This window comes from Astatotilapia calliptera, chromosome 4 (assembly GCF_900246225.1).
Source record: "Astatotilapia calliptera chromosome 4, fAstCal1.2, whole genome shotgun sequence".
Classification (NCBI taxonomy): Eukaryota; Metazoa; Chordata; class Actinopteri; order Cichliformes; family Cichlidae; genus Astatotilapia; species Astatotilapia calliptera.
Window position 1 is genome coordinate 26,908,063 of NC_039305.1, and position 27,826 is coordinate 26,935,888.

Here is a 27,826-nt window from a genome sequence, read left to right on the forward strand (position 1 = left end):
TTTCTTTTTAAAATAGCCTTTTCCACTACTTTTTAGACCAAATCCTTAAATAACTGTCATTATTCTTGTGGGGGAAACTTTATGGATATCTCTCACAGTAACACACAAGCGGTGGAAATGACTACGAATATTTGTTATGTAAGATAACTGTCGTGACAATAACATTAGTCCCAAACATTGCTGAATCAATCAGCCAAGTGTTTAGAATTCAATGCCTTGATTATTAGCCACGCCCCAAAGACGGTGTTCCGCTTTTCTATTTGTAAATATTCAAGTCACGTGGAAATTTAGTCCAATAAGCACCATTCTCTTCCCAGATCGTGGGCGTTTCCATTTGTGCTCCTGCTGCCGAGACCGGGAGCTAGCGTGAAGCGCTGTGTTAACGACACAACGGTAAGTAACAAGAAAAGATCCGAAATAATAACTTTAAGTATTTAGGAATGAACATACTAAGGAAGCTGCATACCAAGAGTAGTTCAGATGCTCGACTGTATATTCTGTCTTGGGCTCGTAGACTTCAGACGTTGAGCTTTTTTTGCCATTGTTCGGCAAAGCTAGCATGCTAGTGCTAACTGTAGCTGAGGTTTCAATGGGGTCTCGTTTTGTCTCCTCTACCATTTTGGTGTCTGATAAGCAGCAGACAAGAACTTAAATTCAAAATTCTCAGTTAATGTGCATCATATTATCGAGTTTTGCAATTGGCGGGAATAATGGTAACACACATGGCTGTGTTTCCCGATTTGTGGAGCATGTCTGCGCAGCTTTAAACCGCAGTCGGTCGGTTTTTGTCGGGGATGCGAGCTAGCTGCCGTCAACAGCCAGACTCTGCGCCGAATTAAAATGGCGTCTGTTTTTAAATCCACGAGTTGGAGCTGCGAGGGTTCGGGGACTGGTTGTTTCTTGACGTAAAGGTTACGTTTCAGTGTGAAGCTTTAGTGGCTCGTGGGGAGTGCGACATGAGCTCATTTTGGCTTTGTGCCATGTTTCGGTAAGTCGTTGACAGGTTGGAGCGTAGAAAACGGGGCAGTACGAGCCGTGTTTAAGATTTCTGCTCTTTTACGTTATGTCAGCTTTGTATCCAGGTACAGAAAGGTAGACCCACGATGGGAATGCTACAGTATGTGAGACCTGTGGGTGTGTCGCTATTATTGAATGAGAAGTCCTGCCCGCCCACTTCACGCCACTATTTGATCCAGATCTTAGCGTTTTGCTGTAGTAACACAGTAGCAGCTACACTCATCACGTCAGACAACACTGATGAACACTCAGTCATCCATGAAGGTTCTGCTGTTACCCTCCACTCACATTAATCTGTTTACACCAGCCTGGTTTTTATTTTGGATAATATATATACATACATACATACATACATACATACATGATTGCCCTTTATTCTGAAATATTGTGGTTTGTAGACACGAGTTTATTTATTACTGTGGAGCAGGAGAGGCTGGGCCTGTTTAGTGCCTGAGGCTTGTAAATGTGTACCAACTATGTTGCTGCAGCTGGGGGCCAGAGATGCCAGTGAAGTGTAAAAACATTTTCACCTCTGAGCCACTGAGTGTCGAACAGCGACAAACTTGAAATATAAAAAAATGTTGGGTTTTAATTTTGCCCTGATTTTTTTATTTTTTATTTTATTTCCGTCCTGCAGACTCAGACAGCAGCAAAGTCATCTGCTGCCAAGACGGCCGTTTTAATACTGTGGGTCACTGGATAAAGCAGCCGTCACGGTCTCCACAACAGCAATGGTAAAATTTTCATTATTCAAGTCTTACTGCGCGTTGTTTATAGGGCAGAGGATATCCAGGCATTTATATTAAATACCAGTGTTAACAGGACAAATGATTGTGACCCATCTGATGCAGCCAGCATGTTGCTGTTCCATGATGCCCGGGGCTTTGGGAACACATGCTGGCTGCTTTCACATCACTGCCATCACTCTCCCATAATTTGGCTTTGGTTGCCTGTGCATACCCTCTGCTTGTGTAATGATTAGTTTTAGAAGCTTGACCTCTGTGTTCAGTATTTCAATTCATCAAACAAGGTCAGAGGAAGGCGGTCTTAGTTTGGTGGCCCGTTTAATCTTGATAAATGGTTTTTCCAGGTTGAGCAGGAGCTATTTCATAAAACTGGATTAGTAAAGTTAGTTGAATAACTGGTCTGATTAGAACCTCGACTGAAGTTTGAGGAGCTGCTGCATAAATGTGTTAATCTGGTTAATTGTCCCAGGGTAATTCAAGATGAGGTATTGATGTATTTTCAAGAGTAAAAGTTAGACTTTTATTTGTGGAATGCAAGGTAATAAATCTCATGCACATTCTTGTCATGCATTGAAGTCTGGGTAGTGTTACGATGGGAATGCTTTGATTGAAACTAATCTCGTCTAGCCATGTGACAGATATGTTCCCTTAAATTCACGCTGTTGTTTCTTTTCACCACTAGCCACCACCAATGCGCCACCGCGCCATGCGTGTCTTCATGAATGACGACCGCCATGTTATGGCAAAACACTCTGCCATCTACCCGACACAGGAAGAGCTGGAAAGTGTACAAAACATGGTGTCTCACACAGAGAGAGCACTCAAGGCCGTCTCTGACTGGCTGGATAAACAGGAAAAGGGGACGACAAAGTCTGACTCAGGCACAGAGACTGATAAAGAAAGGTGAGATGTTGGAGACTTTGAGTAAACAAGTACCTTTTTAAAACCAAAGCTGACTTTGTTTCATTTTATTCTTCTCCACTGTGCATCCGGTGTCTTTTCAAAGTGAGCATAAGGATCAGGCCACCCGCTCTCTGCGTGGCGTCATGAGGGTGGGACTGGTTGCTAAAGGCCTGTTACTGAAGGGGGACCTGGACCTAGAGCTGGTGCTCCTTTGTAAGGACAAGCCTACCATCAGTCTGCTGAAGAAGGTGTCTGAGAACCTTGTTACACAGCTCAAGGTGAGAAGTGTGATGATTCACTCTATATTTGGAAAAGTTTTATTTAACTATAACATTGCTATTTCAGATAACTTGAAACTAAACTAAAACTAGATGCGATTTAACACAAATAAAAATAAAAAGTAGATTTAGAAAAAGGCAAATTAAGTGAGCAAACGTTTATAAACTATATTAGTTTTAGTCTTTGTGGTGCATTATCAATCTGAAGCTTTGGGTCATGTCTTGATAGAGATTTGGGGTGCCTACGTGGCTGTGATGCTACTTGTATTGTAATGCCTGTAAAGTCTTAGCCTTATCAAACATATTTGTCATTATAGTAATTGGAAAAACTAAAACGGCCCATTTTAGAACAATAAAAACTAAACTGAAACAAGCAGAAGCTGAAAGCTAACTGAAATTAAACTGAGTTGGGAAAATTATTTTCAATTTTGACATGACTGATGTTCTGGGTGTCCGTGTCATCCTGTGCAGTAAGGACAAACAAAACTTCCCACTGGCAGCATGCACACAAGCAGTGACTCCGACCCAAAAAGCAGCTCCTGTTTCTGTGAGCTGGGAAGAGGAAATGTAAAGCTAAAATGAATTCAAGGCTGCAGTAAACCAATGAAAATGTTATTTGGCTGAAATCGTCCGCCTGCCAGTATTCGTATTTTAAACGTATTGATTAACATTGTGTTAGGCCCGGAAAGCTTGTATTTTCGGGTTAGCCCTTCACACTTGGGGGTACTCTTTAATTAAAATTTCGGTAAATGTAAGCATTAAATAAGCTAATCAGAAGCATCTCGCTTGGGTGAAAACTCCTCTGACCCAAAAGTGTCTGCAGACGGACACATTTGTGGGAACAATGATAGTAATGGGTATTATGGAAAAGCTAGTCGTTGCCTTTGTTCTTATGAAAGTGAAATCTGCGATTGCCTCACCAGTGAGAATTTGGTTGGATGAGAACATATCCATTGATATAAGCCTTGAGATTACATCTGTACTGGTATGTAAACTGTTGGGGAAAGTTACTGGTAGCAGTTTTAATAAAACAAAATGATCTAGGACCAAGAATCTATATTTGCTAGCTTCATAGATTTCTATAATAACTCAATATCTTTAAAATGAAACAAGACATTAGGGCTTTTTATAAACCCAAATTTAGAGGAAAAAGCGACTCAAAGTTTTCATTCTGGATCCCTGAGTAGTGTTATGTTGTTAAGGAAATCCTACAGTTGTATAGTCTTTGGTATCCCTACACGTGTCCTCCTTCATGACTGGATAAGTTAAAGAAACCAGTGTCAAGTCTTTTTTTCTTTTTCTTTTTTTTTCTTTTTTTTTTTTTTTAAACTGTACTGATTGTCTTGTTTTCTTTCTTTCAGTTGATCACAGAAGACAAGTATGTGGTGACCCAACAGATCCGTGAAGCTAGCATCGTCATAAAGAACACCAAGGAGCCCCCTCTCACCCTCACAATTCACCTGACGTCCCCTTTGGTCCGTGAAGAGATTGAGAGGGCTGCAGCTGGAGGTAAGCTCCTGATTGAAAGCCTCAGTGTTTTTCTTTCTTTTTTTCTTTTCTTCTTTTTCCCCTCTTTTTAGTGGCACCCTGTTTCCAGCAGGGAGGCCAGGCAGGTAACCAGCCTAGACAGATATTGTTTATTGGGCCTTCAATGGAGCTAGAGGACAAGAAATGCAGTCACATAATGAAAGTGTGCTATGCTTATAGCTCTCTAGACACTCTTGTAGTTCCATGTAATGTAATTGGACATTTTTGATGGCCCAATATACAGTATAGGGCAGGTAGTTTACTGACTTCTGAAGACGTGGCTTTCTCTTCCCCCTTAATGATCAAGGTCACCAAAGAAATGAAGGCTTACTGAGAATTTAACCAAATACAAAAAGAGAGACCACTTTGTTTGCATGTGTTTTATCATTGATGATGAACAGTTTGCATTGCAGCAAAAATGAGTAGCAAAACGTGCAGTGACACCCAGCAGTGGGCTATTGACAGTCTCTGATGTTGTTGAGCAGGGAAGGCTCGGGGTTGCAGATAATGACAAGGGACACTTGAAATTGCCTGTCCAACCACACCCAAAAATCCAGGGGTTGGTCCCACATGTCAGCTAGTAATAATTAATGGCAATGTAAACATGTAGTTATTTGGATTATTGGTAGCTATACAACAAAACATTTGTATTTTGCGTTTTTTGAGTTTTCAACAATAGACCTCTACCTTGACTTTATCTGTAGCTTCGTGCTCACAGTGAGGCCCAGTTTGGGACTTTGTTTAATTTTTTTCTTTTTAAGCCATCAGTTTTGCTGCAGTGTGGACTTTTTTTTATACCCACCTTTTGTGTATCTGATCATTTTTGCCTGTGGTTTCAATTCTGATTCTCTCTGTCAAGCCTTCTAGTTTGTCAATTTTTAGGGACGCTGGACCTTTGACCAACTGGCCGCTCTCTGTCTCGGAAGGGGCAAAGCGCAGTGTACCCAATCTAGGGGTGAAGGGGAGGGGCTCTACCTCCTGTTAGCGCCAGAAAAAGAAAACTAGACCGTTTTAGGCAATGAAACTAAAGCATCATTTGAGTTGAAGCGGCTATGGAGAGACAACCTCCCATTTGATGCGACCTATAAATCCCTTTATAAAGTTGCCTTTCTACGTCAGGGATTTATTTTTATTTCTTGTAATCTTATTTTTTTACATATTCCAGTTACAACGCACTCTGCATTACAGTCACTCCGGTGGAATTTAAGTGTAATTGTTACGTGCCGGGTCATGTCAAACCATATTAACTGGGAGGTTGGGAGCGTTTGGTGGTTCTCCAGTGGAGGGGTCCCCCTCCCCTTTCCCCTCCTGGCTGTGGTTTGGGAAGGCTGCCTGTGTTCCCCCTGGCCGGCTGACAGAACTCCCCTTGGTCAAACTGTACCTTGTCTTCTTATTCCACCTGCCAATAGAAACGCTTTCAGTCAACGATCCCCCGGATGTTCTGGACAGGCAGAAATGCCTAACTGCCTTGGCGTCTCTCCGCCACGCTAAGTGGTTCCAGGTTTGGATCTTGTCTTTATTTGTCTCTAAAACAGAAGTAGTTTTGAGTTTGGTTTTATGCTGTTTGTCTTTTATTTGGGCGTTCCATGTGTTTTTTGTTTTTCTTTCTTTTTTTTAAATTTACTCTTTTGAAGTGTACTTCCTGTAGTAATTCTTGATGACCTGGATGTTTGTTTCTTAGGAAACCTTTGTCATTGCACTGTTGTAGAGTTGTTTTACTCACATAACAGATTTTTATTGCTTTATCATTTCATAAACGGAGAAATTGTTGCTTTTCGGTCCCTGATTTTCTTTGTTTTCACATTTAGCTTAACAGCTTCTAACTCAAATCAGTAAAAAAAAAAAAAAAAGGGGGGGGGGGAGAACTAATCCATGGTTTGTCCAGGTGCAATATTTCTCCAATGTCAGTGTTGCTGTGAGTGCTTTGCCATTATTTTCACACTTCTGCAAGTCGCAAGCTCCACTTTTGGTAGAGAAAGGGTTCCTTGTAGTTAATTGTGTTTGATTATATCTCATTGTAGTATTTTCGCCTGTTTCATTTCTGGCTTTGACACTATAACGATCAGTGCTCCATCTCTGCAGCTTGTTATTGTAGAGTATGTGGCCTCAGCTGTTTCTGCTCTCTGGCTGTTTCTGTTACTGTGTGCCACAAAAGCAGCAGAAATATTGCACCTCGAGTCATATTTAAACTTCCTTTGCCACTAACTTAGTCATGGCCTCTTTTAATGACAGCACATGTATGCATATCCTCTGAAATAACACACTTGTTAATCATTTTAAAGTTGACATAAAGTTTGAGGTGGCTTTAGTCGCGCATTCATATGCATGCTTTTTTTTCCTACAAGCAGTAACTACACCATCGGTCATGCTGGCTATTGATTTGCAGACATAATAGGCTTTTCCACCAAAGTGATCAAACATCATTCTGTCACCTAATCTCTCTGGACATTTACCATAATGACAAAGCTAAAATGCTGTAGTCTGTGTGGCTTCATTTTTATCTTTCCACATATTTGAATATTTATCTTGCTTTTTGTTGCGTACAGTCTGCTTTTCTGTTGTGTTGTTGTTTTTGTTGTTGTTGTTTTTTGTTGTTGTTTTGTTTTTTGTTTAACTAAGGCTGTTTGTGCCCCTCCCCCCACCCCTTCTTGTTTCCTCAGGCTAGAGCCAATGGGCTTCGCTCCTGTGTCATTGTCATCCGGATCCTAAGGGACTTATGCGCCCGCGTCCCAACATGGGCCCCCCTTCGGGGCTGGGTGAGTAAAAGAAAACCTTATAACAAAAAAAAAAAAAAATTTTAGATGGACAGATATGCGCTGATTGTGCCTTTTTTAAGACTATCAGATATGTTGAATAAATATTGCCTAAGGCTGATGAAAATGTCAAAAAAGAAACTTTAAAATTCCTTTGTTATTGCTTTCAAGACACCACTATCTCACGTTCTAATACTGTGACCTGAAATCTCTTTGTGTAAGGGCTTAAAAATAGCATCCTATTTCTCATGCTTTGCAGCCATTGGAGCTGATCTGTGAGAAAGCCATTGGCACAGGGAACCGGCCCATGGGTGCAGGAGAGGCTCTGCGGAGGGTTTTAGAATGTCTGGCTTCAGGAATCCTCATGGCAGGTATACACCTGAGATCTCTTCTCAAAACTTTAATTGTGCAAGTGTAATTGTACTTGTTTAGTTTGTGCGCTTATTTCTAAGCACACGCCAATGCTGTCGTTTGTTTATGTTGTAAGATGGGCCTGGAATTTCCGATCCATGTGAGAAGGAGCCAACAGATGCAATTGGTCATTTGGACCAGCAGCAAAGAGAAGACATCACAGCAAGTGCACAAGTAAGTGTGTGGGTGTGGCAGCAGCAGTGCCTCAAAAAGTCCCCAAGAGGCTGGCTACAAAAGCAAGCTCATGTCCATCAACATCAGTGTTCAAATTCCCAAATATGCAGCAAAAGAAGAAAAATCATGTTTACAGCCTGGTACAAAAAAACAGCCCAACATGATCTGCATGGAGAGAGATTTGTTTATTTTATATTTTTAACTGATTTCAAATTTAGGTTTAAAATTGGGGTCATTGGGGAAAAAAAACTCCAGTACTTTCAAACTCTATTGCTTAACTTGAATTAGCTGGTTTCTATGATGCAGTCAAGCAGTTTATGGTTGCAGCATGCTGATGAGTTTTGCTAGCCATAGCTGGTGACTTAGCACTTTACCCTGTTGTCCAAATAGAGTCACTTCTGACTTAAAATAAACGAATAAACAAAAGAAATGGCTCAGACACTAACAACAGGGCTTCATAAACCAGTGAGTGATGTCACAGTGTCTGTGTCCTTCTTTCATATACAGTCTGTGTTCTGCATATTCATAAATGGGTATATAGTTAACATCATGTGTTTGTTGTCCTCAGCATGCCTTAAGACTGTCAGCTTTTGGACAGCTTCACAAAGTGCTTGGAATGGATCCACTTCCTTCTAAGATGCCCAAGAAACCTCGACCTGAGACTCCTATCGATTACACAGGTAAACCTGAGATTTAAGTCGTCTACAAAAGCACATTAGACATGGAAGTTTTGTCTGTGCATGGTGTATATTTAATATGTATTTAGTATAATTTGAATGATCTCATTGCACAACTTCGGTTGTTGTGTTTCAGTGCAAATCCCACCCAGTACAGCATATGCACCACCAATGAAGAGGCCTATCGAGGAAGAAGAGGGTACTGATGACAAGAGTCCCAATAAAAAGAAGAAAAAGCTGCAGAAGAAATGTAAGTGCTCTTTTAGCTCAAGGTGCGTGCGTGCGTGTGTGCGCTTATCTGGGCATGGCAGAACAATCTGTGCCCAGGTAGGTGCGGAAGAGACACACTTGGGTGATCAGATGTGAAGTTCAGCTGTATCAGAAATCATGAAGTGTGCTGCCATTGATAATGTTACTCAAATATGTTCCTTTCTTTTTGAATTGAATTAACAATTTTGATGTTTGTTCACTTTCAATAGGTTAAAGATGTTTGGTTTAAAAAATTATAACTACATTACTACTTTCTGGTCAAAGAAATTTCACTAGTCTGATGATTAAAGTAAAACATTTGGATTTTACTGTATGTTATTATTGTTATCATAATGCTGTTTTTCTGACTTTATCACCAGCTGCAGAGGAGAAGGCTGAGCCTCCCCAAGCCATGAATGCCCTAATGAGGCTCAATCAGTTAAAGCCAGGACTACAGTATAAGCTGATCTCCCAGACTGGCCCAGTTCATGTTCCTGTCTTTACAATGGCTGTAGAGGTAGATGGCAAGACATTTGAGGCTTCAGGCCCATCAAAACGCACTGCCAAGCTGCACGTAGCTGTAAAGGTAGGCAAAACATTTGCAAGACTGTCTGAAATGCATATTAGATTTCATTGTTGCCTCAGTGTCTTTTTGTAGGTATAGTTAGACTTTATTCTTGTCTTTTTAACCTACAATGAATCTTCTGTGGGCACCTTTTAGGTTTTACAGGACATGGGCCTGCCCACTGGAGTAGAACTAAAGTCTCCTGAGCCGGCAGTAAAAGCAGACGAGGCAGTAGTAGCAAACACTGTGGAACAACAGAAGCCAGTAGTGCCACCTGTCGAAACTATCACTGCTGCCGCAGGAGCAGCTAATGCAGAAAGCACTGAAGCTGCAGAGGTATGTGTGTCAGCAACCAGCTTTTGGGTTGTTTCCTGTACTGCTCAATGTGTCATTTTACCCACCAACTCTTTCTTATCAGACTGCTCGCCAGCAGGGACCAATCCTCACTAAACACGGCAAGAACCCAGTGATGGAGCTGAATGAGAAGCGTCGAGGCCTCAAGTATGAGCTCATATCAGAGACCGGCGGCAGCCACGACAAACGTTTTGTCATGGAGGTGGAGATCGATGGGCAGAAGTTCCAGGGCACAGGATCCAATAAAAAGGTGGCTAAGGCTTATGCAGCTCTGGCTGCACTGGAACGGCTCTTCCCTGAAGGCTCAGCACCCGAAGCTGCTAAAAAGAAAAAGGGACCACCCATGGTAAGCATCCCATTTCAAAAGTCCAGGCCCAAGATTTTTGCTTAAAGCATGTTTGTAGTTAAAGTAACTGTGGTTCATGTTGTATTTTGTGTACATCAGTTCCTGTACAGCTCAGTGGTAATGTACCATGACAGTGATGAAAGAGTAACATCCAACAAGTTTACATCTTGTGTTTTGCAGTGAAGTAAAGTTGTAGGGTCTTGTGTTTGGGGGGGGGGGGCGTTCTGTATTGGAACATCATATTAAAATGGCAGTAAAAGCCGTAACGATTGGACACACAACACGCCAACTTAAGAGCTGCATGACCAGCCGAAGTGCCAAAAGAAGACGTCATATGACGTCAAAATAAGCTCATGACACAGGCAATGCAGCAAGTATAATGGCCACATTACTGCTCAAATAAAAAAAAAAAGTTAAAATTAAACGTGCTCTGTTCATCTATTTGAGTTAATTACTGATGTTAGAAAGGATTGTGTCACATCTTAAAAACATGAGACAGTTGCCTCTTAACAGGCTGACAAGTGAATTCTATCTGAAGGATGCACAACAGAAGTATCTGCCAAAAAACCAAAGGGGGAAAAACTTTAATGAGCATCTTTCTTCAATGCTCTCTTCCACTCCCACTGCTATCTTGGATTTGGTTGTCAAGAGAAAATTATAGTCCATTGTAGGGCTTGCAATAAATGGAAATCTTCTGTTTAATGGTGGCAAACGCTGGCTCTCCTGATAAGATAATCTGCAGTTCATCCATGTTATGTAGCAAAATACTATCTTGAGTGGATGCTGTTAGCCACTTTACCCAGACTGTTGAGCTGATCTGGTAAGTAACTACTTAATCTGCTAATGGCATTAACTATGGCTAGGTTACAGCTAACTGGTTAACTGTTTTGTTTGCTAACGCTATTAATACAAAAGTATAATGGTATTGATTTGAACTCTTTACCCTTGAAAGGCTACCATGAGTAACCATTGAAGCTCTTTTCTGCGCGGAGTGCTTCCTGTCATATTTTAGGCCTGCTTATAGAACAAAATGACTGGGTTTGCAACAGAAGTTAGCGAAGGTGGTCTCTGCCTGTGCAGCTACCCTTTGTTTGATGACTATTACAGTAGTTTGTTTTCAATGTCTTTATTGGTATTAACTGAGGTGTTGAAACTCACCATTAAAGGTACAGGGGAGGTCATCAAATGTTGCCTTTATGACGTAAAGAGTTAAGATATCAGCAAATAAGGTACGGAAACAACACTAAGATGAATAACTAAAATTTGCTAGTGTTCTTACTCATATGGGGGAAGTAGACTAGCTGTAAAATATAGTTATGTAACATGTACTTTTGTCATTGTTACTGAAACGCAGGTATGCAGAAAGTTATGCTGAACTCCTTTTAAGTGATGTTCATTTTCTCTTTAGCACACGCCAGGGTTTGGCATGATGGGAGCCCCTGGACCTGGAGATGTCGGCGCCCCCAGGGGCAGAGGGAGAGGAGGGCGAGGTCGTGGAAGAGGCAGAGGTTTCAATAATGGAGGCGGCTATGGCCAAGGAGGTAAAAACAGATCCTGGTATACTGGTACTGCTGGTAGACTTGGTCAGTGTGCTTGACACAGTGTTAAATCTCTTGAAAATAAAACTTATGTGCTCCTCCTAGGTGGCTTTGGAACATATGGTTATGGGAACAACGCCAACTCCGGATACAGTGAGTGTCCATTTCTTCCTTTCTAATCTTGTTGTGGGTAAGAATGTAATCTTTGAGAATCTGATTTACCCCGTGAGCTTCAGAATTATATATTTTTGTTAGCATTGATGTTGTCCTCCTGCGTCTGGCTAGAACTCTGGGAAATGTAGTCTATTATGTAAAAAAAAAAAAAAAAAAGTTGTTTTTTTTTTTTTTTTCCCCCCAGCCAGCAAGACCATATGCTGGGTTGTTCCCAGTTCAGTGATTTTACATTTCTCTGCTTTAAGCCACAGGATTGAATCTGGTTTTGACAAGTCGCCTCTTATGAGTACCCCTTTCTTCGTTCTGGCAGCCTGTTCTGAGGACTGACCTACAAGAGCGTGACAGGAGCAGAGAAATCTAAAAAAGAAAAAAGACCAAATCAAATTCAGTTTGAACAAAATCTGACCAATGAGTATTTCACCTGCCACAATTTTAAGGCAGGGAAAAAAATTCAAACTAAAATTTAAATCTAATTTTGATCATTTTTTTTTTCCCCTTCTCTGCCCTGTCTCACTCTTTAGGTGACTTTGTCTCAGACTGCTATGGCTACCACGAGTTTGCGACATAGATGTTCCCCCAGTCTTAGAAAATCCAAAACTGTGCTGTAGCGAGGATAAAAACGGACAAAATACTCAGTAGTTTTCCCGAAGCATCACGAACTCCTCTTCACCACCAAGTCCTCAACCCTTGGAACAAAGTGACAACTACCCTCTGCCCCGTCTTGCCAGTTCTTCTTGTCGTAACCATGGCACCTCGGGGAGATGACGTGCCACTTGCATGCATGTAGCCATAACACCTTGTGTTCTCTCAAGTTGCCGTGGATGTAACCAAACTCCTGGATCTCTGCAAGCTGCAGGGCCGATTTGTTGCAGAGTATCTTCACCCGTCATACTGGGGGACGGGGCTTGTTTCTGGAGTGTGACTAGCTGGCAGCTGGACTAGACTGTCTTTTGGATTGTTGTCAAGACCACAAGGATGGCCTGGTCTCTCTCTTTATCTTAACGTTTTCTTGGATGCAAATGCTGAGAACATTTCCACGTGGATTGCTTTTTAGTTCACTCTTAATGCTTTTTACTCACTCCCATGTTTTTTCCTGTTTGCTTTTAAAAAGTGGTCATGTGGTCTATTGGAAAACAACAAAAGAATCTGCTGTTTCTGTATCACATCAGCAACACTTGTTTAAGTCATTACTGCACTGAATGCCTGATGTTCTTATTTTGGGGATGTCTGCAGGTTTCAGTTTTCCATCTGTATTAAGTTCTGAACTGTAGCTGTTGGAAGACAGTGGATGAATTGGAAGATCTGATGCGTGTTGGTGAAAAGACTTGTTCTAGCTGTTTTTATGTTTTGTTTTTTTTATGTTTTGTTTTTTTTTTTAAATAAATGTGACTTCATTCATCACTGTGCTACTGCAGGCTTTGTTTTGATTGTGCGTGACAATGTATTGCCATTAAGAAACATGTAGTAGGTGCAGCCGCTGCCATGCTATGTTTGTTTTTATGACCATGCAATGCCCTTGTTTCACAGATTACTACAATAACGGAGGTACAAACGGAGGACCTGGGGCATCAGGCAGCTCATCGGTTGGCCCTCCAGCTAACACAGCACTGGGCCCAGCACAGGGATCCTATGGTTCATACTACCAGAACGATGGAGCCTACACTGCCGCTTCTGCCTGCAAGCCCCTGAAAAAGAAACCTCCTATGCACAAAGGAGGGAAAGCATCTTTTCCAGGTCCCCCAGGGACAAATAGTGGGCCTGCAGGGGGCTACCAGTCTGGCAGCGGCTCAGGGCAGGGCTCCTATAACCAGTATGGCCAGGGCTACGGGCAGGGAAAGAAGAGTTTCAACCAGAACCAGGGGGGAGCAGGTGGATACTCGTACAGCACTGCATACCCGAGCCAAGTGACAGGAGGAGCTGGAGGTAATCAAGATTACAGTTACGCTGGTAAAGTGTTGGGATTTTAAGGATTCTAAGAAAAATTTTATTTATACACATTTTCATCACTAATTGTCATCGTTTTGGTGCAGGTTTCAACAACCAGTCCGGTTACAACTCACAGGGAGGTGGAGGAGGTAGCAACCAGGGCTTTGGTTCTCAGTACCACAACTCGGTGGGCTACGGCAGAGGCGACAGCAGCATGAACTACCAGTACAGATAGACAACTGCGTCCCTCCATCTGTGAATCTCCAGCACCAAGCACCCCGCATCAGTGTCTCAAGCCTTCTCCAAAGAAAGTGATTGACGGCTTGCCTGTGCTCTCTGCCTTTTCTATGTTTGCTTCGTATGTGCTTTTGGTTTGTATGTAGCACATGTGGGCACAAAACGAGATATCTGGACTTTGATGTGTCAAAGCAGAGTTGTGGCTGAATTTACTGGTCTGTTTCAGTGGTCTGGTCAGTGCTTAGTCTTTTTTAAAATTATATATATATAATTTTTTTTTTAAATCGATACTACCAGTCCCCATTCTCATCACTAAATATGAAAGCCGATGCTACAATTCACTTGCTTGTTCTGACTTTGTTTCCTTTAACAGTTATGTGGCAACAGCATTTATTTCCACATGAAATTTAGTACAATCTTGTGGTGTTAAACTACAGGGTTGTGTGTTTTGTTTTCCTTTTGTTTTTGTAACAATTCAGTGGACCCAAGAACAACTTTTCTCCAGTGCTTGTAATTTTGGCTTATTTTGTAATTTACCTACTGTGATGTAGTTATTTTAATAAATGGTTTTGGAGATTACTGGAAAGTACACTTTACGTTCTGGTGTTTAAAGTCACATTTCTGCTCAATGTAGCTTTTGGATTGGGTGGGACTTGTTTGAGTTAATGTACAACAAACTATGTTTGTATCAATAAAAGACTTTTATTTTGAATAAAAGCCTTCATTACAGTTTTGACTAAAGTTATCGGCTAACAGTTATAATCATATAAAGTGGGGTATTTCACAGGTAATATTAAGCAGGCTCAAAGGAAATCTGGAAACGCTACCAAAATTACAGCTATAAGCATTTGGAAACTGGGTAAAATAAGTTATGATTTTATTTTATTCTTTTTAAATGTTCATAGATGCCCCTAGGGTTATAAATGTCCTGTAATGTAGTGGCATCACTGAAGCGGAAAAGTTTGTTAAAGGTTAGTAACCAATAAAATATAGTCCGACTGTAACTATGTTATAGAAATGACGCTTTCTCACTCATCCTTTGGTCGGCAGTGGACCAAACCACTTTGAGAAACGTGGGGAGTCAGTCTTTTAAAACATATTTATATGCATAAACATCTGCCTATGATTAAACCAGTAGCTATTTACAATTATATAGTTATATAAAGGGATGTGCTGAGGCCAAAGCGTTTTTCGCAGAAAAAGGGATGTTAGACCACCTTGTACACCATAATATCCGCCCATACTTGGATTGCCATGACAACGCAATTTTAGTCTGCTTTAGGACGGTGGCTACAAAGGAAAAAAGAAGCTTAAGTCGCTCTTTTTGAACTTGGTGCTACACAAAGACCCAGTGTAAGATAAGTAAGGATTACTTTGAGGTGTACATCAAGCAAAGTTTTTCTAGTAGAGTCTAAAATAAAACTAGCTTTTATGGAGCTTGTAGGTAGCATAATAGGTCCAATTTCATCTATTGATAATGCCTGATAAACAATGTTTAGCTATGCAGGGGCGGATCTAGAGAAATTTTCTTAGGTTTGTATGGAAATCAAATGGGGTGGCAAAATCACAGCCTTTTTTTTTCTTTACACAAATGCTGGTGTTACATTGTATACAATGTATTATATATGGTTAAAATACATCAAATGCAGTAAATGTATACATGTTTCATATAAATATAGTCTACAACTGTCTTATTTTTTAGCCCACACAATTAAACATTTCAGTTACATAAAACATGGGATATTTGATTTTATGTACTGTATAGTCTGTATAATAAATAAGTATGTAGCCCAATAAGTATAAAATCCAGACAGCTACACAACATGAGGTGGTTCAGTTACAAACACAAGTCTAACTAAATTGTCTTATTGTCTAATTAAATTGTTACATGCTTAAATTTACACAAAATGCCAGAAATCTGCACTGTCATGAACACATTTTTTCAACAATGGATAGTAGTAGCAGTATGTGACAAGAGTCCTTGGGTAAGACACTTCACCTACCGCCTACTGGTGATGGCCAGAGGGGCCGATGGCGCGATATGGCAGCCTCGCTTCTGTCAGTCTGCCTCAGGGCAGCTGTGGCTACAACTGTAGCTTGCCTCCACCAGTGTGTGAATGTGAGAGTGAATGAATAGTGGGATTGTAAAGCGCTTTATAAATGCAATCCATTATTATTATTATTATTATTATTATTATTATTATTATTATTATTATTATTATTATTATTATCAGTCAAAAACCTTTATATTTGGTGTCCATAAAAAGCTAAAGTAAGTATTTATTTTGTTTTATTAAAAGATTAGAAATTTGATTCTGAAACAATTTCTCTGTTTGTTTCAAATTCAAAAACTAAATTGCACAGAAATACAATATTTACGGTAACCCATTTTATGTCGCCCTAGCTACTCCTTTTTTTCTGAACTTTATTTGAAATTATAAAGCGAACAGTCAGTCATTCCAGTTCAGTTTTTACAGTAGACATACAGGGCAAATAAGAGTAACAATATACAGTACAATGAGGCTTGTTCGGCCTCCGAGAAAGTGACGTCACGTCCGGTCTCTTTCGGGCTTCGTAGAGCTACAGCATGGCGGACACCGGTGTGTTGGAGACGCTTTTACAGCGGGTTGAGAAGGTGGACGACGGCGTGGACAGCCTGGCCGTGGCGACCAGCCTCGGGGTGGATCATCAGGTCATCGTCGGGGCCGTGAAGAGTCTCCAGGCTCTCGGTGACGTAAGTTTCACGAAGAAGCAGCGGAAGTTAGGCTGTCACAGTCAAATGCACGGTGACTGATGCAATAGGTTGAGCTGACAGCCGTGTTTGTTACCTGTTGTACAGGTAATCTCAGCCGAGTTGCGCTCCTCCAAGCACTGGGAGCTGACCGAGGAGGGCACCGAGATCGCCGAGCAGGGCAGCCATGAATCCCGGGTCTTTAGCTGTATCCCCCAGGAGGGCCTGGCTCAGAGCGAGCTCATGGTTAGTGTTTGAAATTAATTAATTAATTAATTATTATCAGAATAACAAAGAATCTAATGCATTAGGTACCTGACGGAGGTAACTTGCTACACACTTAAGAGAAGCAAGGTTTTGATTCTTAAATATCCCTGAAAGTCCACAATATTACGAATACAACATCCACTCGACTGTTTATGCTCAGGTTTTACGTGTATGTATTTTATGTTTGTCAAACATCTGTATTGAATTTCCCAATGTCTGCATCTCTCATGTATTTTCAGCCTTTTTTGATGTTTCAGTTAAACTTTCTTAAACTCTGCCATCATTTCTGTGTAGAAACTGCCATTTGGGAAGATCGGCTTCAGCAAGGCCATGTCCAGCAAGTGGATAAGAGTGGACAAGGCCCACGAGGGTGGCCCCAGGATATTCAGGACTGTAGGTGTTCCATCATACCTGCCTTTTGTTGTCGCCTTTTCTGATTGAGGTCAGTTTTCTCATTAAGGTGTGTGTTTTTGATCCCCAGGTGGAGAGCATAGACGACCAGGTCAGGGAGAAACTGCTTCTGGTGCAGAAAGGCCACAGTACTCAGCTGGAAGAAAAAGAAAAGAATGAGCTGAAGAAGAGAAAACTGCTCTCTGAAGTGTAAGTCCTCTTGTTTAGTTAGTGGTGAATGTGTACCTTTTTCTGCCAGTAGGTGGCAGGAGACGATTAATTGATACTCAGGGGTTTCCCTGCTCATTCCAGCTTGCCTGGTATTACTGGATTCAAGTTTTCATCAAGCTCAGCAGTAATAAGAGATGAACATGCACAAAGTAGACAGGCATCTCTAGAGGTCTTCAAAAACATAGTTAAGTGTGTTGAATTTCATTCAGTATTGCAACAGGCAATATTTTCACTTCACATTTCACACACACATGAAGTCTGCTGCTCATGGGGTTTCAGCCAAATCTCTGCAATGGTAGCTAGGAGTGTTAAACCATCAGATTTTATGTCACTTTGTGGTCTGAATCATGTTAGCTGATTCGTTTCGTAGAGTTAGAAATTATTCTTACATACAGGCGGGCGGGACGGGCAAACACATGATATAAATGTTTTTAAATGGTCCCAAAAATATTTGCTGCTGCTGTTTCCAGTCATGGAAAGTGGAAGTGGAAAAAAGTCTTACAATTTCCAGAGTAAAAGCTTTAAAATGAGCTTTACTTAATCAGATTAAGGTTGTACTGACACTCCTCTGCCTCAGCATGTTTGACCCTGTAAGTCTGGTTCATTTGATTAAATGTGATGGAAGAGGTGATCCCCGGTGTGATTCAGCTGCATTCAGCCCGAGTGGAAAATTCATCACTGTGTTAAATAACCGATGAATCCGTAAGGCATGGAAGCGGATGGCGTGTCACTGTGCGCTAAAAACAACCACACTTGCTTTGTGTGTGTGTATTAGAGTGGGCGTGATGGTGGGAGGGGTGATGTTTACATTTGAATGGAGAAGAGTGATGGAGTAAAATAAGTGGAACAAATAAAGATGTACTAAAGCGCACTCGGGTCCAGGATGCAAAGTAACCGTGTGTGTGTGTGTGTGTGTGTGTGTGTGTGTGTGTGTGTGTGTGTGTGTGTGTGTGGAATATGGCTTCAGTTCAGATAATATAATATTATATAATGATATTTTTAGGTAAAGCCTTTTATCCTTTTATTAATACAGCTGCATATGATCTGCTCCCCTAAAAGCTCAATAAATCTTTTATACAGGTCTGAAATGATTCTTGTGTCTTAACAGTTTACATTTGCATTCTCAACTGTGGCTCCGATGCTTTGGAATAACCTTCCCCTCCATATTAGACAAGCGTCATCAGTGCAGGTCTTTAAATCCAGATTGAAAACGTATTTTTATTCTCTGGCTTTTAACTGTGTAGGAAACTGACACCTTTCTTATTAATTTTATTGTATTTTTAATTTTGCTAGTTGTTTTGATCGGTGTCGTTCAGCACTTTGGTCTGCCTGGTGTGTTTTTTAAAGTGCTATACAAATAAACCGCTTGCCTGCCTGCATCAGCACCACTCCAATAAGCCCACAGGTGCCTAAAAGCAGCACAAATTAAGTTTAACAACCAGCTTAACTTCATTTAAACTGATGATTGAAATGACACTCTTGTCCATAAATGTTGCATCCTCTCTGAGCAGCAGCAGAGCCCCTGCTTAAGAATAATGGATGTGAGGAAACCGCTGTGAGGAGTACTAGAAAAAGTAATAATGATTTGTTGGATCTACCTAGTTGGTTTTCCCATGTTTACCTAAGTGTAGAACTAGAGCTCCTGCTATCCTGTCAGCACTCCCCCCCCAGCACAAAAATGTTTTGCTTCTATTCATGTTTACGTTTGATGTTTAAATAATCCTCCCAATGTGAGACAGATTTAACCATCACATTGTGATGTGGCAGCGTGGCAGGTTTGTCACAGAGGTTCTTGAATTAACCTCACAGGATCTCTGCTAATTAGCTTCACATCAGAGTTTCTGTCGTTTAGGGAAGTGATCATGTCGTGGGTAGACATGATGTTTCTGTGAGAACATATATGTGGCTATATAGCTGTTGGTCACCTCTGACAGTCTTTCCTCCTCTGACTGGTTATTCAAAGCAGACCTCTGACGTCATCTCCTGGGCCAAAGCTGGTCCACAGATGGGCGGATGTTTGTGTTGTCTCCATGTAGAATGGAAGTCTGTTTAAAAAGTGATGAATCTGGATCATTATTGCAAGAAAGGAGCTAAACACATGTTTGTTTTTCTGAACGCCATCACAACTAATCTGTGTGGTACATAATGGATTTATCACTATGCCACACTAGCTCAGTAGGAAAAGAAATGGGCTTGAAAGTGTGAGGTCACAAGTTCAAATCCATGCAGAGGTAGGGCTGTTCGATAGAACCATATATATCGGATGATGATATAAAAACGTCTATCGTTTCATTTTACGCTATCGTTTGTTTCGTGGTGTCGCAAAATAAACTGTTTACGGCAATATTTTTTCATCGTTTTGATGGTCACTGTAGTGGCTATATTAATTTCTTAAAGTTCTCTCTTTCTCTTATATTTTATATAACCACACTATGGACGGACAAGCGCCTGTTTTTATGCGTTGTGGTTAGCAACAACGACGTTAACAGCATCGCTTGTCTGCTTTTTTATGTTCCACATAAACCTTTCACAATAAAGCTGAAGATCCTGTTGAGGCTTTTCAAAATAAACTGAATCAGGTGAAAGAGCAGATTATTTACGGATGAGAATTAAAAAAAGAGCCGCCAGGTGCTAAAAAATAAACCTTAGACTCAAACGTTAGAACAGGCTTTTCCCCGCAGCACGCCGTGTAATAAATACTCACAAAGAAAACGGCGGCCGTTACAACTTATGTCTAAAAATGTATAGTTTCATGCATCGGTTAAAACACTCGACTCCAGCTACACGACGCGCAGCTGGAAACACTTCCCGCAAGACGAGCTGCCCGAGATTCACAGAATTTACAGAAAATGTTACATTTTTGTGATTTATATCGTTATCGGGACGATAGAATTCTTATATTGGAATAGGAGATTTTGGTCATATCGCACAGCCCTGTGCAGAGGTGTACTTTCTTTCTTGCTATTAAGAATGTTCTGCTTTATTTTATTCTAATCAATAAATTCATGCAAGAAGTACCTAAAATCCTTTATTTTGAAATGATTTTTCTGCTATGAAAGTATGAATCAAAATAAAAATAACTGCATGTTTTTACGGTCTTTAGATTGTCAACAGCAGTACCTTTCTGCGTACTGAGGTCATTCTAATTTGTGTTCAGGACTGTGAAGTCTTACTGGATCACTAAGGGCAACTCCTTCAGCACCACCATCACCAAACAGGAGACGGAGCTCACCCCTGAGATGATTGCCAGGTATGTAGAGATGCACTCTCCTCAGAGTTTCAGTAGCTCATCAGGTAAAGCGTGCGCACAGAGTCCTCACTGCAGAGGCCTGGGTTCAATTCCAACCCAGGCCCACCCTCCTCTGGCAGTCAGTGTCAGCCTGCAGGGTCCTGAGTGAGGACAGAGAAAAAATCTGCCCATAAAAGGGGACAAGTCCAAAGATGTGGACTCAGTCCTAAAGGCAGGGCAGGACAGATGCTTTAGCTTTCATGCTGAAAGCGACAGAATGAAAAGAGCGCTTGCACACTTTTGTTTTTTTGCATGAAATCATATCATAGAGGATTTGGCTAAAAGCAGTATCCAGATGTTGCATTGCCCAAAATTCAAATTGGTATTCTGCGTGCTGCTCCGTGCTGATTATGTGCACTGTAGATTCGCCCGCCTCAATCATCTCAGCCACAGATTAAAAATGGCGAAATGATTTGAGAGAAATGTTTTTGTGTTACTTCCCTGCATGTGGTGTGTTCCAGTGGCAACTGGAAAGAGAAGAAATTTAAGCCCTACAACTTTGAGGCCATGGGTGTTGCCCCAGACTGCGGTCACCTACACCCGCTGATGAAGGTGCGAACGCAGTTCCGGCAGATCTTCTTGGAGATGGGGTGAGCAGCTGTGAAACTGGGAGAAACGCACACATGCGCATAATAAAACACCCAGTTAACCATCTGTTTCTTGTAGTTTCACCGAGATGCCGACCAACAACTTCATAGAAAGCTCTTTCTGGAACTTTGACTCCCTCTTCCAGCCCCAGCAGCACCCAGCCAGAGACCAGCACGACACCTTCTTCCTGTCCGGTGAGCCCGAGGTCACCGAGTGGTGGAAATGAGCTGCGAGTTCAATCGAGAATGATTTCTGATCACCCTTCACTCGCTGTTTTTCAGACCCAGCGCACGCCCACGAGTTCCCACAGGACTACCTGGAGAGGGTGAAGAAGGTCCACTCTGAGGGAGGCTACGGTTCACAGGGGTGAGGCGTGATCACAAGCTCACTTAACAAGTAACAGTGTCGTTGCTGTCACTGCATCTCATTGCATTTTATCATCTCTCTTGTAGGTACAAGTATGACTGGAAGATAGAGGAGGCTCAGAAGAACATCCTCCGCACTCACACTACAGCAGTCAGCGCACGCATGCTGTATAAACTGGCACAGCAGGTGAGACTGTAGGGACGCTGCACTGACCATATAAATCAGAGCTGTCTGGTGATTTGATTTCTTGGTAACACTTCATAATACAGCTCACGACTAAGAGTGTAATTCCCCCGTCAGTAAATGTAATTTCAACATAATGTTTGTTTTCTGAAGTAAAACATAGAGTATGTTTTAGACAACAAGAGCACAGCGTTTGTCATTACCATGTCTTAAGACCTGCCCTTTAAGCACCCACTGACTTTTTGGACAGTGAACTGGAAACTTGACTGAGATCCAGGCCTTACGCCTGACCTCACTAATGCTCCTGTGTCTGAATGTGAGTAATTCCCTCCATAGAAGAGCAGCAGCAGCAGATGGTTTAAGGTGTGGGTTCACATTGTTTTGACGTCGTATGTGTCCAGTCAATAACTCTAAAACTCTTCTCCCCTTCCTTTTCTCCTCACACTGATAACCAGGAGAAGTTCACCCCCGTCAAGTATTTCTCCATCGATCGCGTGTTTAGGAACGAGACCCTCGATGCCACCCATCTAGCAGAGTTCCACCAGATAGAGGGCGTAGTAGCCGACTATGGACTGACTCTGGGAGACCTCATGGGTGTTCTGCATCAGTTCTTCACCAAACTAGGTGAGGACTGATAGAGGACACTGGACTTGAAAGACCAAAGTTTGGAAGGGACAAATGTGCTGATAGTTGTTTGTAGAAAGCCTCTTAATACTCACTTTAAAAAAAAATAAATAAACAGACAGTTACAATATCCTATTCTTTTACCAAACGCCTTTTTTTTAGGAATTACCAAACTACGCTTCAAGCCTGCCTACAACCCCTACACAGAGCCCAGCATGGAAGTGTTCAGCTACCATGAAGGTACAGTGCAACTCTGTTTTTATTGAGCGCTATTAGTCTAACTTACACACAACAGAAACCTGAGCTTTAAGAAAGCCAAAAGAACGTCCTAGTAGTCTCTTTTATAGACATTTCTGATGGTGTATATTAGGGGTGTCAAACATAAGACCCAGGGACCAGAATTGGCCTGTCAAAGACTCCAATCTGGCCCACTGGGAGGCTTTGGAAAATGTGAAGGAGGACATCAATTTTAGACTTTTAACTGTAAGTTTTATAGCTTTCACCAATGATAGAGACCTCCCCAATGGTCATTCATGTGACACATCGCAATCAATAATCATCTAGTTGATCTTCTTTACACTAGACTGAGATGTAGTGTTGAAATTGTCCTTGTTGGTGGGCTGTACACAGTAAAAATGAGTTTGACATCCCTGTTTTTTGTCATTTCTTTCCACGTGTACAGGATTAAAAAAGTGGGTGGAAGTGGGAAACTCAGGAGTGTTCAGACCAGAGATGCTGCTTCCCATGGGCCTCCCTGAGGATGTGTCTGTAATTGCCTGGGGCCTGTCTCTGGAAAGGTGAGTGTGCATGAAAAGCAATACGAGTTAATTAGCTACAAGGAAAACTGAGAGGTCAGCCACGCTAGACACAGCATGAGTCTAAAAGGGAAGGACGTCAGTACGTATCTCCCAAACTATAGTAGATGTTCAATGTAGGGATTAAAGGTGTGTGATTAAGTCTGTGTGTACTCATAATCACTTCTTGTGTACGCGCTGAACTGACCCACATTGAAGAAATGTAGGTTTGTTTCCTGTGGAGGATTACTCCTGCTTGTACGTGAGTTTCATTTCTATTATCCTGTGAAATTATTTGAGGTCAGACTGTGAGTCTCTGCCTTTCTCTTTGCTCACTCCCGCTTTTCTAAAGTGAAGTCGTCCCAAATGAGTCGCTCGCTGGTCGCGCCGTCGCACACTGTATTCAGCTTGCTGTTTGAATCGAGCGCTAATTGAGTCTTAACTACGACCAACTGTCGCAGCTAATAACCGTGGAGTGAGTGAGCTGGGTAATGTTCCGTAATCCAGGGCGAGTAATCCTTTACTACTCCGACCTCTGTTGTTTTCGCTCTCGTCTGTTAGACACAACATAGTCGCGTCTCCCAACAGAACAACCGCTCACGCGGGCTTCTCCTCTGTCTCGCAGGCCCACCATGATTAAATACGGCATCAACAACATCAGAGAGCTGGTGGGACACAAGGTGAACCTACAGATGGTCTACGACAGCCCTATATGCCGCCTGGACTCCTGAGTACCGCCCAGCTGTTGTTATTAATGTTATTATTCATTTGGATGGACCCTTTCCTTTTTATCTTTACTGTGTAACACCTCATACCCACGTCTCTCCTCAAAGCCCGGCACCACCGCTGTCCCCTTTATCAAAGCTCGGCCAGTAAAAGCAGTTGGCCTGAAAGCGACTGTAGCGCTAAAAGGGACGGGGCTTTTTTTCACCACAGCCTTCAGACAGATCTGATTTCAAAGGGCTTTAACACAAAAGAGCATCTTTTTTTTTTTTTTTTTATGAACTCCACACTGCAGCTGGGTGAATGAGGATGAGTCTTGAATTTGTTACAAACTGCCTTTTTTACCACCTTGACCCTGATCTACTATATTCAATCATCTTGTACAGGAAAAATAAAACTGCAACTTTTGGAAGTCAAAATAAAAGCTTTTTCCAGGTATCAGTGTAGTCTGGCTTGTAATTCTTCAAATGAGCATGTTTTTACTTGTATGCATGTATGAGAAACATACACTGTAAAGGTAATCCTCCCACACATTTCTAAAAGCATGCAGCTCAGTGAGATGCCGATCAGCAGCAGGACGACTGAGTGACGTCTGCGTCTTTACCAGAGAAACAAAGTTAAAAAGATATTAAAATAAAACAGATCATGTCGTATCCCAAAAGGTTGATTCTGATCATCTGGACGAAGCGTTTTCAGTGGGAGAAACATTTCGTCACTCATCCAAGTGTCTTCTTCAGTCTCAGCTGACTGCAGGTTTCCCCAATCTTCTAAACAGTACATTTGCACAAGCCCACTGAATGAACAATGGGCTGTGAGGTCAGTTCTTTGGTCATTAATATGCAAATTGCCATGACCATTGATCAAAGACCATGAGTACAATTCAGAGAGAGTTGGGGAATGGCTGCAAACACCGCGTTTCCGTGGCCTTTAAACAACAAAACACGCTGCGCTAAAAATCGGTCGACCCCAAGGATCAGGTCCCCCGACACAAACAGAGTAACAAAGTGTACGCTGTTAAGTGCCAGGAGGATTGCCAGGATTTATACATCAGGGAAACCAAGCAACCTCTGGCAAAGCTGATGGCACAACACAGAAGAGCTACCTCGTCAGGCCAGGACTCAGCAGTCTATTTACACCTACAGGCCAGTGGACACTCTTTCAATGATGAGGATGTACACATCCTGGACAGGAGGAACGCTGGTTTGAGCGCAGAGTCAAGGAGGCCATTTACGTGAAAAGGGAAAGACCATCTCTGAATCGAGGAGGGGGCCTAAGGGTACAGCTTTCACCATCTTACAATGCTGTGGTTGCAGCCATCCCCCAACTCTCTGTGAACAGTGACCGTTGATCAGTGATCAATGATCTTTGATCAATGATCTTTGATCAGTGTTGAAGACTAAAGAAATCAGTCATGGTTGAAAACACTACATCCAGATGATGGATGTATGAATGATTGATCATGCATCAAGACAGATCAGGCTGTAAAACTCTAAATTTCAGTGTCACATAACAGTCCTGATAGCTCTTATGCTGAATAGCGAGCTTTCTGCTCATGCTAATGTTGGTTAGCAAAAGCTCACATTTGAAACTGAACTGTACCGCGACCATCAAAGAGATTAGAGTGATATGCGTCACCACTTCAACACGTAGTGATCGAGTTTCTAACAACTACCTATTAAACACTGAAGTCAGCTGACCCAAACCTTCACCATGCCTCTCAGATGGGCCGAGGGCTTGAATGGACCAAACCAAAATATAACTACTATATTAAAATGAGAGTATTTAGAGCCACCTTTGGCTGTACATATGCCTTTATTTTTAGGGGCTCAAATGTAATTGGACACATTAATCTAATAAAAAGCAGCTCAGTCAGATTAATGTCCGGTGACTTAACTCTGTCACTCCACAACTTACGACTCCTGGGTTGTTTTTCTAGAATATTTTAGGCTTATTTGTTCTGTGAAGCAACGTCTATGCCGTTTACTACAGCATGCATTACAGAATTCCTCCTGATGCTGATGAAATGTTTAAACTCTCTGTATTTTCCTGCCTCGTGGTAAAGTGCTCTTCATTTCTGTATTTTATAATTTACTGTATTTTATAAACACAGAAAGGATCCCGTGATCATCCACCACAGTTCCATGGATAAGTCGCAGAGCTCACCACTCTTTCTTTCAAATTTTTATTCATTTACTTTTATTATTTTGTAGTTGTTTTGGCCTCCTGGGGCATTTTACAATTTCTTTCTTTCTGAAGTCTGCTGATGTCCTGTTTTGCCTGGACAAAGTTCAGAGAAAGTTCAATTCTCAGATTAATTTGATGGGTCTTTTACAGTTTTTAGGACAGTTAACCTGTAAATTTCTTAATCATTTCCCGTCTGGTTTCTGCTCTGCTAAATTAAGACAAATTTGAATGTCTCTTTTTAAAATGTTCAGATCTTCGGTTACCTTTGAGCCATAAGCTGCATTGTTCCGTTCTGTGTACAAGACAGCTAAAGGGAATCCACGAGCGCGTGCGACACCTGCGCTAAAGCTGCAGGGTTAAGCTGCTCTGCGTACGTAACTGTTGAATAGCTGGAACTCCCTTAAGTCTTCCTCTAATCCCCGAGTGTCTTCAAATAACATTTTAATGAAGTGTGTGAGAAGGCCAGGAGGTTGGAAGCAGCTTTGTCAAAGACTCCAGAAACGAATTTTGCGTTCCTTTTTCTTTTTTATGAGTCATACATGAAGCATACCAAAATAACATTAAAATCACCAACAAAGAGACACGTTGCACTGCAAAAAATGCAAATCTGTGAGCAGACTTTACAGCTAATCTGTTGTTGTGCAGGTGGATTATAATGCTGCAGCAGATGGACAGTCTTTCAATCTCACGCCCTGGATCATCATATGTCACTCACACTGGACACAATAGCCCCCCTGATACATTTCAGACAGATTTTACTTAAAAAAAACAAAACAGAAAAAACAACAAAAATACTTTATATCAACATGTCGTGTTTTTTGTACTTATCTAAAATGTATCTCACTGAAGATCAGGCACACAGAGACAATAAGTGCTGATCTTCTCCTCTAAATCACTTCCTCTTTGGATTCCCTGCCTGAGGTTGTCAGCTTTTCTCATTTTGTGACAACAGTCTTAAGCCATGTGGTGTAATACTGACAAATCCTTTAACGTGTTAGAGACAGTTTCATTACTGCTGCTCGCTTCACAGTCACTGAAGGTCTGCTGGTAATGACACGGGATATGAGATGTGCAGTTTGTACATGTTTGTACCTCGCAGCCATCTCCTTCTGTCAAAGTCATGTGTTATGCACACTCAGGCGTGTAGTCAAGGTCCATGTCACAATCAGAACTCCCCCGGGATTTCCTTGCTTGTTTCTGGGCAGTTGGGGAAACCCGGAGAGCCGTGACTCGGTGGGCTGTGAGAGTGTGGGAAGAATGACGGGATGTAGGGGATGGCAGCCAGCAGCAGCGGACTGGTCTGGGGGCTTTCGTCGCGAGATAGAGGAATGACCACATCGTCCTGGTCCCACACGTGGAAGGCATTGTGAGCGAACGGATGCGCCGAGGGGGGATGGCTGCCCATACGTTGGGGATCATCATCGTCTTTGTCTTCATCTCCAGGTGGACCGAGCAAACACTCTAAAGAAGGAAGACACGGCTTAGCAAAGGAGTATTCACAACAAACTGAAAGCTGTGAAAAAGCAGGCAAATTGACCAAAGGTGATGCATTAATGGCGAAAACTGACAGATAACTGAGGT

General features: G+C 41.8%; 2 protein-coding genes across 3 annotated transcripts; both read left to right on the forward strand.

The window, feature by feature from the left end:
* Positions 1-305: 305 nt before the first annotated feature.
* Positions 306-14,611, forward strand: LOC113021279 (interleukin enhancer-binding factor 3 homolog). Of its 2 annotated transcripts, XM_026165853.1 has the most exons (18): positions 306-393; positions 1,655-1,751; positions 2,446-2,666; positions 2,770-2,944; positions 4,306-4,453; positions 5,881-5,972; positions 7,132-7,227; positions 7,484-7,595; positions 7,712-7,809; positions 8,378-8,489; positions 8,623-8,736; positions 9,116-9,321; positions 9,457-9,636; positions 9,719-10,000; positions 11,409-11,541; positions 11,644-11,691; positions 13,240-13,635; positions 13,743-14,611. In XM_026165853.1, exons 2-18 carry the CDS (start codon positions 1,749-1,751, stop codon positions 13,871-13,873), a joined length of 2,547 nt encoding a protein of 848 aa, XP_026021638.1. In that variant the 5' UTR covers positions 306-393; positions 1,655-1,748; the 3' UTR covers positions 13,874-14,611. The 2 variants fall into 2 exon arrangements, with proteins under 2 accessions (XP_026021638.1, XP_026021639.1); XM_026165854.1 differs by lacking the exons at positions 13,240-13,635; positions 13,743-14,611 and adding an exon at positions 12,234-12,302.
* A 1,793-nt stretch (positions 14,612-16,404) lies between these two features.
* On the forward strand, positions 16,405-24,511 carry farsa (phenylalanyl-tRNA synthetase subunit alpha). The gene is made up of 13 exons (XM_026165855.1): positions 16,405-16,609; positions 16,715-16,852; positions 17,168-17,266; positions 17,355-17,473; positions 20,652-20,744; positions 21,245-21,373; positions 21,450-21,565; positions 21,653-21,737; positions 21,824-21,923; positions 22,376-22,544; positions 22,707-22,784; positions 23,227-23,341; positions 23,964-24,511. Exons 1-13 carry the CDS (start codon positions 16,463-16,465, stop codon positions 24,067-24,069), a joined length of 1,494 nt encoding a protein of 497 aa, XP_026021640.1. The 5' UTR covers positions 16,405-16,462; the 3' UTR covers positions 24,070-24,511.
* Positions 24,512-27,826: the final 3,315 nt, after the last annotated feature.

Coding starts and splice junctions, on each gene's coding strand:
- LOC113021279 (XM_026165853.1), top strand. Junction 2,945..4,305: donor ACCTTGTTACACAGCTCAAG/GTGAGAAGTGTG, acceptor TCTTTCTTTCAG/TTGATCACAGAAGACAAGTA. Junction 9,637..9,718: donor AAAGCACTGAAGCTGCAGAG/GTATGTGTGTCA, acceptor CTTTCTTATCAG/ACTGCTCGCCAGCAGGGACC.
- farsa (XM_026165855.1), top strand. CDS start 16,463: ATGGCGGACACCGGTGTGTTGGAGACGCTTTTACAGCGGGTTGAGAAG. Junction 21,566..21,652: donor CGACACCTTCTTCCTGTCCG/GTGAGCCCGAGG, acceptor GCTGTTTTTCAG/ACCCAGCGCACGCCCACGAG. Junction 21,924..22,375: donor TGTATAAACTGGCACAGCAG/GTGAGACTGTAG, acceptor ACTGATAACCAG/GAGAAGTTCACCCCCGTCAA.